Genomic DNA, 13,380 nt, shown 5'->3' on the forward strand with positions numbered 1-13,380 from the left:
AACATATATAAATGAAAAGAAGCTCATGCACATACAATCTCTACAATAGGCGTGAGCATTAACACTTCTATTCTTATACATATAGCATCCCAAGAGCAATTATCAACCCGTATCTAGGGAAGGGAAGCCTCATCTCTGGGTGTGTCCCTAGCTGCTGGGAAGTTCACATACGCAAAGGGGTTCCATAATACAGAAGCAAATAAATAAGGGATAATTGGGTCATGTGATCTAGCTTTTACAATCGAATAGAGCATCCAAGAAGCCTACTCGGATGGCAACGAGATTCCTAAACAGCTCATCTATTTGGCGTCGCAGCATGGTCAAACCTTGCTGCGTATCATCTGCAGTTTTCATAGTCCTTTGACAAAGGATACTCAAGTTCACTCTTTCTGTAGAGCATGCTTTATGTTCCAAAATGATGTCCACCAGCCCATGGACCTCTTTAACTGCACTGTACAGGCTATCCAACTCATCCAAGTGTACAAGGGTGCTGTTGGTTTTCCTTAGGTCAGCCACATCCTTTACATCTTGTTGTAGCTTTGAGAAGGAGCTTGCCCATGCAGTACCTTCCACAACATGCAACCCCATTAGAAATTCGCTCGGCTTCATGGCGAATGCCATCGCAAGCTGTTGGAGGACAAACAGGCAGGTAACCTGTGCTGCATGAACTTCACTAAAAAACACATAGGATGTTGAATAACGAGCTATGGTAGATTGGGGTTTGTGATCCTCCATTTTACATAGCAAAGAGCCCCAACCATTCGGCTTGATTCCATCACCGTGGGCATCCAGAAACTCCACACATTTCCAAAGGGCATCCTTGACCTTGATCAGCTTCCCATCATCCATGTCTTTCACATCCGCGAGGCGAGCAGCATAACGAACCAGCATCACATAATGATGGGCATTTGACATGGCCCCCTTCAATGCGTTGCAGGCATCCAGGAGCTTGATGCTGTCTTCTAGGTGAACTTCCAGCACGCGTTTATCCTTAGCAGAAGAGAGCTTTGGAACAGAGCCGAAAACAGAAGAAAAGGTTAACAAGACAAGAGACATGGCGTCGTGAAGCCATGGCAGCGTGAGGTAATCTCCCTCTGGTCTAAGCAAGCGATGTAAACCATCGCTTAATCGGAGATCAAAAGCTTGGTACGCTTGGTGATGCTTACGGCAGGCTCGCCTGCGAGAGGGATTCGGGCTTGGCAGGTAATGAAGGGCATCGCCGAGGGTAGCGACGATGGAAGAGGCCATACAAACACAGAAAACCTAGCGTTGGCAGAGAACGAAACCCTAAATTTGCCTGATTAATTTTCTTGTACCAGAACCCTCAAAGCCACGTATATACAAAAAGAACGCTTCACGCGGAGAGACCGACTCTCCGGCGTGTAAACGTCAGTCTTGACTTATCGTTTTTGAGCACGTGGATAAGTGTACCACTTTGGCTGAAATCGTAAGTAAATACTAAATATGCCGCGTTCGTAATACGCGGAGAGACGCGTGTAAACGTCAGTCTTGACTTATCCTTTTTGAGCACGTGGATACGTGTACCACTTTGGCTGAAATTGTAAGTAAATACTAAAATATACCGCGTTCGCGTATGCATATGTTTGTGTGATTTATATTTATAATTCTAATGTACATCTCAAAGGGCATATGTTATGTTTGTGTGTTTGTTTATATTTATATTTATAATTCTAATGTACACTAACATACACATACATCTCAAAGGGCATCCTTCCCATCATCCATATCACGCATCCATCTGCAACCAGCGCAAGGCAAGCAACACACCGATACATTAAAAAAATAAAATTTGGCGACTACTAGAAGGGAGCAACATACTCCGATACATACTGTGGTCTTCTCAAATGGCCTCCTTCAATGCATTGCAAGCATCTAGAAGCTCGAGCACATAAACATTCTCTCTCTCTCTCTCTCTCTCTCTCTCTCTCTCTCTCTCTCTCTCTCTCTCTCTCTCTCTCTCTCTCTCTTTCTCTCTCTAGAATGGGTAAACATCTATTACGTATGTGTCTTCACTTTGATAAGTAAACATCTATTACGTATGTGTCTTGTGTTGAACTCCATACTCTACCTCAATTACCAAGTTTATTTATTTTATTGGTTTTGATTGTGACATTAAGAAAACATGTATTCATGTACTATATTTCAATCTAGCAATACCCCAACTAAGAGAATAATGCTACTTTAGCCATATTATTCACACTCTTTACACCAAAGTAGAAATACCCTAACTAAGAGAATAATGCTACTTTAGCCATATTATTCACACTCTTTACACCAAAGTAGCAGTCAATGGTTTCTTTTAATACTAGTCGTGTAATTAAACCATAAAAGTAATGTAAGACTTTTTCATAATGGCCCATTTTTGGGTGGGTTATTGTAGGAGTAGGAAAAAAACTCTTTTAAAATTAGGACTTTCATAATGAAGTTTCTTATAGTGGTATAGAGAGAAAGATTTTACAAAAATTTAAGGTTTAAGATCTTTGGGGACTACTATCAAATTAAAGTGATTTGAGAAACCTAATTTGTATACTTAATAGGCTTAACCAAGGAAAAGGTGGGGCTCATGTGGATCACATAAAAGTGCTTAAATCTTCTTGCCTTCACTTTTTTGGTGCTTAAATCTTCTTGCCTTCATTCCTTTTGAGGCTGCTCCACTCATATACCCACTTCTACATGGTCCTCCCTTGATACTCACTTTCTCATTGTCCCATCTTGCCACATCATCAACTTCATTTCTTTTGAGGCTGCTCCACTCATATCCCCACTTCTCATATGGTCCCCCCTTAATACTCACTTTCTCATTGTCCCATCTTGGAAAATCAACCTCCAAAATCAAAACTTTTAAAAACTTCACTTTTTCACACATTTATATTCCCAAAAGTCTTGTTCATCAACAATATGAGAAAAAATCACCGAGAAATGTCAAAACAACTCTAGTGGAATACAATTTTTTCTCTAGCTTTCTCTTCCATATTCCAACTCACTCCTTGTCATTGTCACCTAGCTCACCTTGTGTTTCAAGTTAGGTTGACTTTCTCTCATTCAAAATGCCTACTTTTGAAAGATTGTATCAAAAAACATAAGCATAAAGATCATAATAATGACTTGTATGTCAATTTGCGTGAAGAGTATGCAAAGACCAAGAAGTTTCTGTGGAGGATGGCCAATTAATTGTTAGACTCTTTTCTTGAAATAATTAATTCATTCTTTGTTTATCACACAAGGCACACCTTTCTTAAGTGGCAATGTGGGTGGTGTTTCTCTTCATTGTCATGTTGTGGTTAGCTTAACACGCACGTGTCTCTATATGAGTGCGATTCTTATGTTTTAAAGAGGCATAATACTCCTTTCCGATCTAAGCCCTTGCACCGGTTGTGCAGGTGTTGGTGGTATGATTCCTGAAGCTACCCCCTCCCTATTTCCATGGCTATCCTTAACATTTCTAGTGTTAGTCTGGCCATAGCTGGGGTTGGTGTAGGTTGGGGTATTATAGGTGGGGGAGCTAGGCCTAGAGGATAGGATCCCATTTGTGGACCATGCTTCGGTGGTGGGCCGGTGTGCACTTTGAAAGGATCCATATGGTATTTGGGATACAATCCGCAAGGTGGGTAGTCGATGTACATGTGTGTCATGTTTTGGATGGAATATTCTGGGTGGACTCTTCTGTTGAAATATGCAAGTGAATAGGTGTGTGCGGAAACAAGCCCTTAGTAAGAGACTGTAAAAGGGAGTCTGTAATTAAGTGGGTAGTAGTGAACAGGTGAGAGGTATCTACTGATGAGAGAATCAAGGGTAGCATGAGTGAATATAGGGGTGTGGAAAGATTCTAGGAAAAGGTGCCCCCAGACGTAGGGGAGGTGGCACAAATCAAGGAGAAATCAGTGGGATTAGATGATTGGCATCTTGTGGATGTAAACTCAATAAATTGAGGCATTGGCCTAATGAGTATTTGCTTGTTTTTTAGTACCCATGCCTACATTATTGTATTAAATTAATTGCTCACTAATCTCGTCTTAATCACATGCTAATTATGTTGATTCTTGCATTTGATCCTCCATATCTCATCATCTTGCTTGCATTTTAACATGGTATCAGATCCAGGTTTAGGATTCATCCAATTTTTGAGCCTAATTATCTTGCTAATCACCTTATTAATCATAATTAGGAGATAATTACTTTTTTAGTCTATTTTCAACTAGTTTATGTCCCCCCAGCTGGTGGAGGAGCTCTCTCTCTCTCCAGCCATAACATTAGCCCAAACCCTCTTAGCCAAACTTGAGTAGACTCCCCACGCTTCAGCCAGCCATCTCAAAACGCCAAACCGCCCGCCGAATTCAAGAGAAAATTGCGAAAACACCAGCACTATTTTTTCTGAGGAAAACTTCAAATTTGGCTTCACTACTTAGAATTAGGGAAAATGGAGCTAGCCCAAAGGGTTTTTGGATGCTCTGAGCATATTGGTGGCCTCAAAATCTAGAAATTCTCCAAGGAAAAGTGGAATCAAGCTCTGCATCAAACTTTGGTAAAATAATGATTAAGCATTCAATGTTTAGTCAAATATTTTGTTTTTGGGCTTGATTCTCTACTAGACTAACTGATATTGATGCTCTTGAAAGGATCTGAGCTCATTTGAACTCTAAGAAGGCACCAGATCTAGCCTCCCCACATAGGAGATTATTTCACTAATCAGCGATTAATTAGCACTAATCACTATTTTTTGGTGCAATTGATGATTTAAATTTACCATTGGGTATTTGATACAACTCCCTATCACTTTAGATTGCAATTTGGAGATGGTTTGATATCCCAACCACAATACAGATCAGTTACCCTTGGCTTTATGTAATTTTTGGTGAATTCATGCTGATAACTTGTTGTAATCATCATTAAACATCATATTTGAGTTGTAAAAGGGTAGACACTGCCCTTGAATCTTGAATTGGATCAAGAGGTAAGACCCCCTTCATATCATCATTGAGCACAATGCACAAGAAATAGCTAAATTTAATGGGGAGTAGTTTCATACATGGCAAACAAAGACCATGTATTTGCTCAGGAGGAAAAATCTATGTGGGCTAGTTGAGGGAAGAGATGAATGTCCAGAGGAGAATGGGGAGAATGAGTGGAAGAATAGGAATGAGAAAGCATTAGAACTTATTGCACTCAGTTTAAATGATGAAATCATTCACCACATCACAAGGATATAATAGGCTAAAGATGCATGGAATGAACTCAATAAATTATTTGGCACTTAAGAAAAAAATTCAAAGATAAATCTGCTAATGTAATTCTACAAACTTGACATGAAGGAAAGTGAACCTCTAACCACACACTTGAACAAATACAAAAGCATTAAGCAACAACCATTGGTAAAAAGGTGGAGGATGATGAGGCACTAGTAGTGCTTCTGAAGAGTGTGGACAAAGAAGAATATGAAAACATTGTGGCAATCTTAAAGAATGTACTAGAATTAAAGCTACATGAGATAGAACGAGCTCTACTAGAGCAAGAGACCAAGGTCAAAGAGAAGAAAGGGTTGGACCCAACAACTGGAGAGGAGAATGCATTCTACACCCGAGGAGGATTCTCACGAACGAGGACGAGAACAAGCAAGAGACAGGGGAGGAAGGACCTTCTGTTGCATGACGAATGAAGATCAATACAAGGATGCAACAAAAAAGACACTTAGGGCTCTTGAAAAGAGTTCCAAGTTGTAGATGAATGTGGGAGAGGGCTTGACAATAATCCCACATGGGAACTTTTGGGAGTTCTAGAGTTTTTTTATAAAAGGTGGCCCATTTGAGAGCTAGAGAGAACTCTTTGGTCATTTGGTTGAGAGGCTCATAGAGAGAGCTTGCTCCATAGCTCCTTCTCATGTGCTCTCCCAAGGCTCTCCATCTCCATTCATGCTTCAATCTTGTACTCTCTATTCTCTACATTTTCAATGATATGAGGTTATGGTCTACACACTTGCTAATCTAGATTTCTTAATGATGTTTTGATGCTAAAATCTGATTTGTAGAGTGCATGTGATGAAGCTTGTGCATGAAATGATGTGTAGTTGAGGCTTGTGTGATAGCTCTTTGCATGTTAGATTCTTTACATAAGTTGCATTTTTATGCTTAAGTGTAGCCTAATCTTGATGCTTTGATTATGTAAGATTGATTGCTTGAGTGATGAAGAAGGATTGAGTAGGACTAGAAGTCATTAGTGTGTGGTTAACTAATCTTCTCCCATTCGGGATAGCCTCTATGCGCTAACCGGGTTGCATTCACGGATTGACAAAGTGTGTGGGTTGGAGTGTAGCCTCCGCTATGCTATGATGCCCCAAACAATGGCGCCGCTCTGCCGGGGATCGCACACCTAAGTTAGTGAAGGGTGTTAACCATTACTTCTTACTAAGTGCTCCATTGATTGCAAAATCGTGGATTAGGGTAGATTAGAGTAGAGTTTGCAAGGGCATTGAGTGTGTGATCTCAAGGGCGCCTTGTGTGTTTTCGGTTTTTTGATTAGAAGCAAAAAAATAAAATTAATTAAAACCTCATTGCGGTAGAGAAATCCCGCCACTAATCAGATTTAAGTACTTTCTGTTTTTGTATTTTTGACGGGGTTGGCGAGAGGTAGGTAGGAAGTAGTGGAAGCGGCCTTCTTTCTTTTATTGTTTTGTTGTTTTGTTGCTTGGTGGAGAGGCGTCCGCAGCAAAGAAATATATATATATATATATATATATATATATATATATATATATATATATATATATATATTGATATATATACGCTGAAAGCCAAGGCTTTGGAGGTGGTAGAGGTGGAGAAGCCGGCGTGGAGACTGTGTAGAGTGGCTGGCTAGGAGAAAGGCGGCTGCTGCTCTGCAGGCAGTGTAGGCGGGCCGCACATCAGGCTCAAGGCGGTTTTTTTTTTTTGTGGTTCCAGCGAGTTACGAACTCGCGACCTTTCGCATGTAAAGCGAACGTGATAACCACTACACTATGGAGTGAAGAGCTGCTGACCGACGAAGGCCAGAGAGTGGCCGACTGCAGTGAGCAAGGGTGCCTGAGAGCGAAGAGGTGGAAGGCTGGAAGCGAAGAAGTAGCAGAAGCGAGCGCCGCGAAGCATTGAATGCGAGCGTGTGGGTGTGCCAGCGCAGAATCCGGGGGGCGGCAAAGATAAGGTAGGTGCATTTTCTATTTTTTTTATTTTTTAAAAAAAAAGAGAAAAAGAGATAGAAAAAAAAGAAAGAAAAAAGAAGAAGAAAGAAAAGGGAAAAAAAAGAAAAACAATTAAATTTTTTAAAAAAAGAGAAAAAGAGATAGAAAAAAAAGAAAGAAAAAAGAAGAAGAAAGAAAAAAACCATAAAACAATAAATTTATTTTTTTTTAAAAGGAGAAAAAAGAAAAAAACAATTTTTATTTTTGTATCTTGAATCCATTGTTCATTTTTTAAATGTCTGTAAAGTCTTGCATAATTAAAGTAGCTTGCATTTTTTTATTTGTATTTCTTTTAGAATTTTGTAATTGCGTGCATAATTAGTAGATTTTTTTGTAATTGGCATGAAATTTATTAGTTTAAAAAAAATAACAAAAGGAGAAAAAAACAAAAGAAAACAAAAGAAAATTTTTAAAAAAAATCTATAAATTAAGTGTTTTTTAGGAGTCTACTTTTTTGCACATTTTGTAATTCTTCATTTTTTTTATTTTTTGCATAATTAGTGTAACTTGCATTTTTTAGTTTTTGTAACTTTGTGCATAATTAGTATTTTTTTAGTGTGATTCATAATTTTTGTGTAAATTTTTAAAAAAAAGTAAAAACATAAAATCATAAAATAAAAAAAATCATTTAAAAAAAATTTTAAAAAAAATAGGATAGATAGTTACACCACACATACTCATTTTAGTTGCATTTAGTGATTAGGTAGGTTAAAAATTATATATATATATATATATATACATATATATATATATTTATTAAAAAAACAAAAACAAAAACAAAAACAAAACAAAACAAAAACACATAAAAAACCAAAAAAATTTGACCTTATGCACTTGCGGTCGAGACGTCTTATAGATTCTGCAATAGGGCCTAGGGCACCTTCTAGAGTACCTACGCAGGAAAGTGGAACCCAATCGGTAGGAAATTTGGCAGATATTGCTGAAACCCTTTCTGAATCCCAATCCGATACCCTTTCCTCCACCAGAACAACTAGTTCATTGTCCATGGACAATCTAGGGCCGACAAATAGTCATCCCGTAGCCCCAAATAGAACACCCACAAGATCCTTTAATCTATTTGAAGCCGACACCATGGGGTTAACACTTAATGTAAGACTCCAATATGTCTACACAAATGCTCAAGGAGCTGAGATCTTTAGGGACCCACAACAACGGTATCTTGTTAAGATCGCAGACATTTTCTCAGAACTTGATAGAGCACCTCTAGTCAATGACCAGGGTAACATGTACATGGGTGGAGATGGTGTTCGCTACGAAGTCACCTACCATCCAGAAAATGTAGACAAATTAGGAGAGCTCTCTAAAACCGAGTTTTTAGACTTATCAAAACTTTCCAGAGCAAGGGAGTCTAGAGATGATTAGCTCATTGAGCCGGACATGCCTGGACCCTCCAATGCCCAGTCCTCAAAACCATCCATAGATGATTTACTTCTTGTAGATCTAAATTTGGAAAGGGATAGGAAAGGCAAGAGCAAAATGGATCAGGGGGTTGAGAACCAATGGGAGTTTGTGCGACAAATTCCAGTAACAAAGGTCTTACAGGATGACCCACTTCAAGAGGTCTATAAGGACTCGTTAGAGGGATATTATGCCACAACTAGATTGCCACAGCTAGATCTTCCTCTAGCTCTTGTGGTGGTAGTTGAGAAGCTTGCAGGACACATGAACAGAATAATTGATAAATGGGCCAATGAATACCGAACCTTAGATTGGAAAGAGATTCGGGAGCTCACGTGGAAAGGACAACCATTATTCATGGAAGTGTTCTCAACAAATACAGCCAAACCGGGGGAGACAGCCTTTCTTGGAGAAACTGTTGCTCCTCCCCTACGAGAGTTCACTAGAGAGGGACCTTCAACATCTAAGTGGACCACTGCTAGTAGCCCAACTCTAGCACCAAGATATCGTCCTACACCAAATGTGCAACCACCGGTCACACCACAACAACATCTTTCTCACTATGACAATCGGAGGAGAGGGGAGCCAACTCGGCCTCCCATTAATGCACCTCCTGAAATGCGGGTGACAAGATCTTTGGAGGGGTTTGGTGAGGCTGGTAATAGGGGACCCACACCAAGTTTGGATGCATGTGGACCATCTTACCAAAGAGAGGAGCAATTCCCACTGAGAGTGAGAGGCCGTAGGCCCTATGATGAGTATTCAAGACAAGTAAGGCCATCAACTCTTCAGAAACTGGTAAAGAAGTATGAAGGGTCGGGAGATCCATACGACCATGTAGCAGCATTTAGGCAAGCAGTTCGAGCTGAGCAAGTGGCTGACAAGCATACTCAAATTGAAGGATTTGGACTCACTCTTGAGGGAAAGGCCCTTGCTTGGTTTCAGGCATTAGAGGCTTCAGACAAATCTTCTTTACGAGTTTTGGAAGAGAGATTCATTGCTGCTTTTTCCTTGATGGGAATTCAACATGACACGGTAGCACACATCTACTCTTTCAAGCAAGGCAAGAATGAGAGTGTTAGAGACTGTGTAAATAGAATGAAGCAGTACATTAATCGTTGCCCAGAAGATGAGAAGCCCGCCCAAAGTCGATTAATTTTTCTCTTCTTAAAAGGACTCAAAAATTCAACACTGCATACACATCTCTATGCGAAGAAGCATACAAATTTCAATGAGTGTTGCCATGATGCCTTGGATTTCACCGATAACTTCAAATTCCAAGATGGTTCTGGCCCAGAGGTGAAACCTAGAGATCAGTGGGGTGATGACCAAAGTTCAGGGTCTAGCGCGCTAGTAAATCCAGACCAGATAGCTAACCTAGTACTACGGAGATTGGGACAGACCTATCGTCCACCCATGCAGCCACAACAACAGCAACAGAGAATGAGGAGTGTACTTCCTACAAGTCCTCATCTTTGTGGAGCATGTGGCGGTAACCATAAAACAGAGGAATGTAATACCTTTTCTCCTCTAGTCACAAACCAACCCACAAAAAAGTGGTGCCAAGCCTGTGCTTGGAACTTTACCCATACCACACAGGAATGTACTCGCATTGCGAGAATGAGACAGGAACGTGAGCAGCCAAGGGGTGGAGTGGCTCCACAAATGTATCAACAGTATACTAATTTTGAACGTAAGCCACCGATGGCACAAGAGCAAGCACGACCTGTTCTTGGTGCTCAACCTCCTGCTCCAGGGACTGCTCCTGTGAGGGTTGTTGACTACGACAATTTAAATATGTGTAGAGAATTGGTAAACCCAGGCTATGTGGAGGAGGAATATGTATCATATTCATCCAAAGAAAATATCTTTGAAAGTCCCACATACCCAAGCCCAGCACTGGACACTCAACCAGGGGAACAAAACTCTTTAATGTTGCTAGGCGGCTACCAACCTAGATTCCAGGCACCTCAGGTCAATGGCAGCCAAGGAAAGTAGAGGCCAAACCAATGGGCCCCTGTTATGAGTGCGGAGAACCCCATTGGGCTCGTGATTGTCCACATCGCTCAAGGCAAGCATCTCGATCCAATACAACAGTACAACAGTTTCCACCAATTGAAAGATATTGTCTAGAGTGTTGTGTAGAACACTTCCCAAAGGATTGTTTGCTGAAACCACATGAGGAAGGCACCTCTCAACCAAAGGTCTCACTCAACCTTGTAGGCGCAGTTCCATCACCACCTTCATCTGAGAATGAGGATGTCGTGCCACTTAGAGTCATGACTAGATCACAGACACGAAATGCCGAAATACAAACTATTGAGACACCTCGAACTAGGGATGCAAAGACAAATCTAGTGGACAAGACCCTATAGTCTAATAGAAAAAAAACCACTCGGAGGAAGAAGAACCAAAACAAGCAAACTAAAAGTGCATCCACTAGTTCTCAAGAAGCCTCTAAACAAAACATGAGGGATAAAACTTTTACATCCCAAGAAGTGCATGAGGAGCATCAACCTCAACCTGGGTCTAGTACTAAACAAAATGAGGCTAGTACGACTGAGGATAGTTCTGGGGGTTCTGTTTTTGTGGATAAAGTGAATGAGACTCTAGAGGCCATCATTGATGCTCATAGAAGTCGCATTGCAGCTTTATCTGAGCTACCCAAGAAGCTTCAAGAATACCCAAACCCTCGTGAGGAGAAGATCAATCTAGCTGTACATCAGCAACTCATTAGGGAAGCTCAGTCAATACTTGAGGGACCACCACCACCTATTCCTCGGGGCCCAACCTCTCTTAAGCCAACATTAGAAACCATACCAGAAGTGTCATCAAGTCAGGAAATGAAAAGTGAGCTCATTTCACAAGCTCATAGCGAAAGGTCTGCACCAATTGACACCCAATTGAAAGGGGGTAATCTGCCACCACCTAGCCTTGTCTTCCCATGCAATGATGAAGTTATTGATGCTAATGAGGACATGGCAAATGAGATGTGGGCCGCAGTTCATGAGAAAGTTAATGAGAACATGTCTTCTATTAGTTCGCCTCCATTCTCTGAGGTGGATTTTATCAGGGGCACGGAAAACAACTTTGGACACCCAAGCATCCAGGAGGAAGTTCAAACAATTGTTTCTCCTAGAAGTAAGCAGACAATGAAAACCTTACCATCATATCTGGGAGAATATGAGAATTATTCTCAAACCTTGAGGATACCCTCCATGCATAAAAGGTTGACAAAGGAGAAGGATATGAGTATGGTGCAAGCTATTTTGTCAGCACCAGTGGCTTGTACCTTACCATTGCTTGATTTGATAAAAATTCGACCTGAGTTGTGGAATGATATTGCCACATGTTTGTCAGAGCAGGTATTGCTACAAAAGGGTCACCATGAGTGTACTATACACCCTGAGACAAAACATGTTATGCCAGTTCCTATCAACAAAGTAGGAAAATTTTGTGAGGACGATTAGGGAAATGCTACCCTCCCATTAGAAGTGCGAAAAGTAGCTTCAAGTGCAATACTTGATAGTGGTGCAGGAGTGGGCATTGTGACAAGGTCCATTTGGGAAAAGTGGGGCAAACCAGCTATTAGGAGTACCAGGATGCGCTTGCAGCTAGCGGATGGAAGCTTAGAACATCCCCTTGGGTTGCTTGAGAACATATTGGTCACCACATGTGGGATTGAATATGAGCACACCTTTGCAGTAGTGGATTTTGGAAAACATCCAAACTATGAAGTGATATTGGGTAGACCATTCATGCGACAATTTCAAATGATTCAAGATTGGGGATACAATTATTTGTACCTCCGACATGATTCTATCATCGCAAGGGTCAACCTAAGGAATCACTCATATCGTGATGTAACAAGGTCTCCAATAGATGAGTTTGATTCTGCTTCATCTGAGGGCTCAAGAGTTACATTGTCAGACGGACGAGAAGATCTGTGGATGTGTGGAGCCTCATGTAGGGATTTCAACACTGAGAGACTTAAGGGGAATCAAAGTGTATCAGACGAGGCATACATTCCACAACCCTTCCCTGAGCATTTAATTGATCCACTAGAATGGAGTCATGTCCTTGCAACATTATCGACATGTGCTTTACCGAAGCCAATTCAATCTTGTGACTCAGATGGATATGACATTATTCCTATACGAATGGTACAACCACGTGCCCTTCTAGATGATTTGTACTATAGGGATACATCCACAACAGCTATGCATGTCGAGGAAGTCTCAGTGGAGGATTTAACACTCGAATCTGCTAATGATGCTGATAAGGAAGATGGATGGGACTCTGATTTTAATAATGATGTGACAATCCCTGAGGAAGAGTTAGGAAAGGCACGCCTACTCTTGAGAGGAAGGGAGGTTCAAGTAGAGATCCCTCGAAGCCGACCTAAACGTAAATGCTGTAAGAGCCATAAGAGAATCAGTAGACAAGATGAGCGGGAACAACGTGAAAGACTACAAAAAGAAAAGGAGTGAAAACTCTCGACCACCACCTCACTTCTCAGGAAAGAACGGATATCTATACTATGTCCAAGCACAAGATAGTATCAAAGACCAAGTAAAACGATCATATGGATTCCAAGCAGGGGAAAAGCTAACAACTGTTAGCAAAAATCGTAAAAAAACGAAGAAACAAAAACCAAAACTTAAGTCTAAAACCGATTCAAAAAAGAGTGTGGGAAGTGCAAAGACAACGGTTGAACAAAAAAATCCGATGCA

The 13,380-nt window shown here is 40.8% G+C and overlaps 1 protein-coding gene across 1 annotated transcript; it reads right to left on the bottom strand.

Moving 5' to 3' along the window:
- Window positions 1-228: 228 nt before the first annotated feature.
- LOC147633021 (protein BPS1, chloroplastic-like) lies at window positions 229-1,056 on the bottom strand. The gene has a single exon (XM_086806829.1). The coding sequence runs from the start codon at window positions 1,054-1,056 to the stop codon at window positions 229-231; it is 828 nt and encodes a 275-aa protein (XP_086662955.1).
- Between the last annotated feature and the right edge of the window lie 12,324 nt (window positions 1,057-13,380).

Source organism: Cibotium barometz, chromosome 12, assembly GCF_041138505.1.
Source record: "Cibotium barometz isolate CiBa-2024 chromosome 12, ASM4113850v1, whole genome shotgun sequence".
NCBI lineage: Eukaryota > Viridiplantae > Streptophyta > Polypodiopsida > Cyatheales > Cibotiaceae > Cibotium > Cibotium barometz.

Coding starts and splice junctions, on each gene's coding strand:
- LOC147633021 (XM_086806829.1), bottom strand. CDS start 1,056: ATGTCTCTTGTCTTGTTAACCTTTTCTTCTGTTTTCGGCTCTGTTCCA.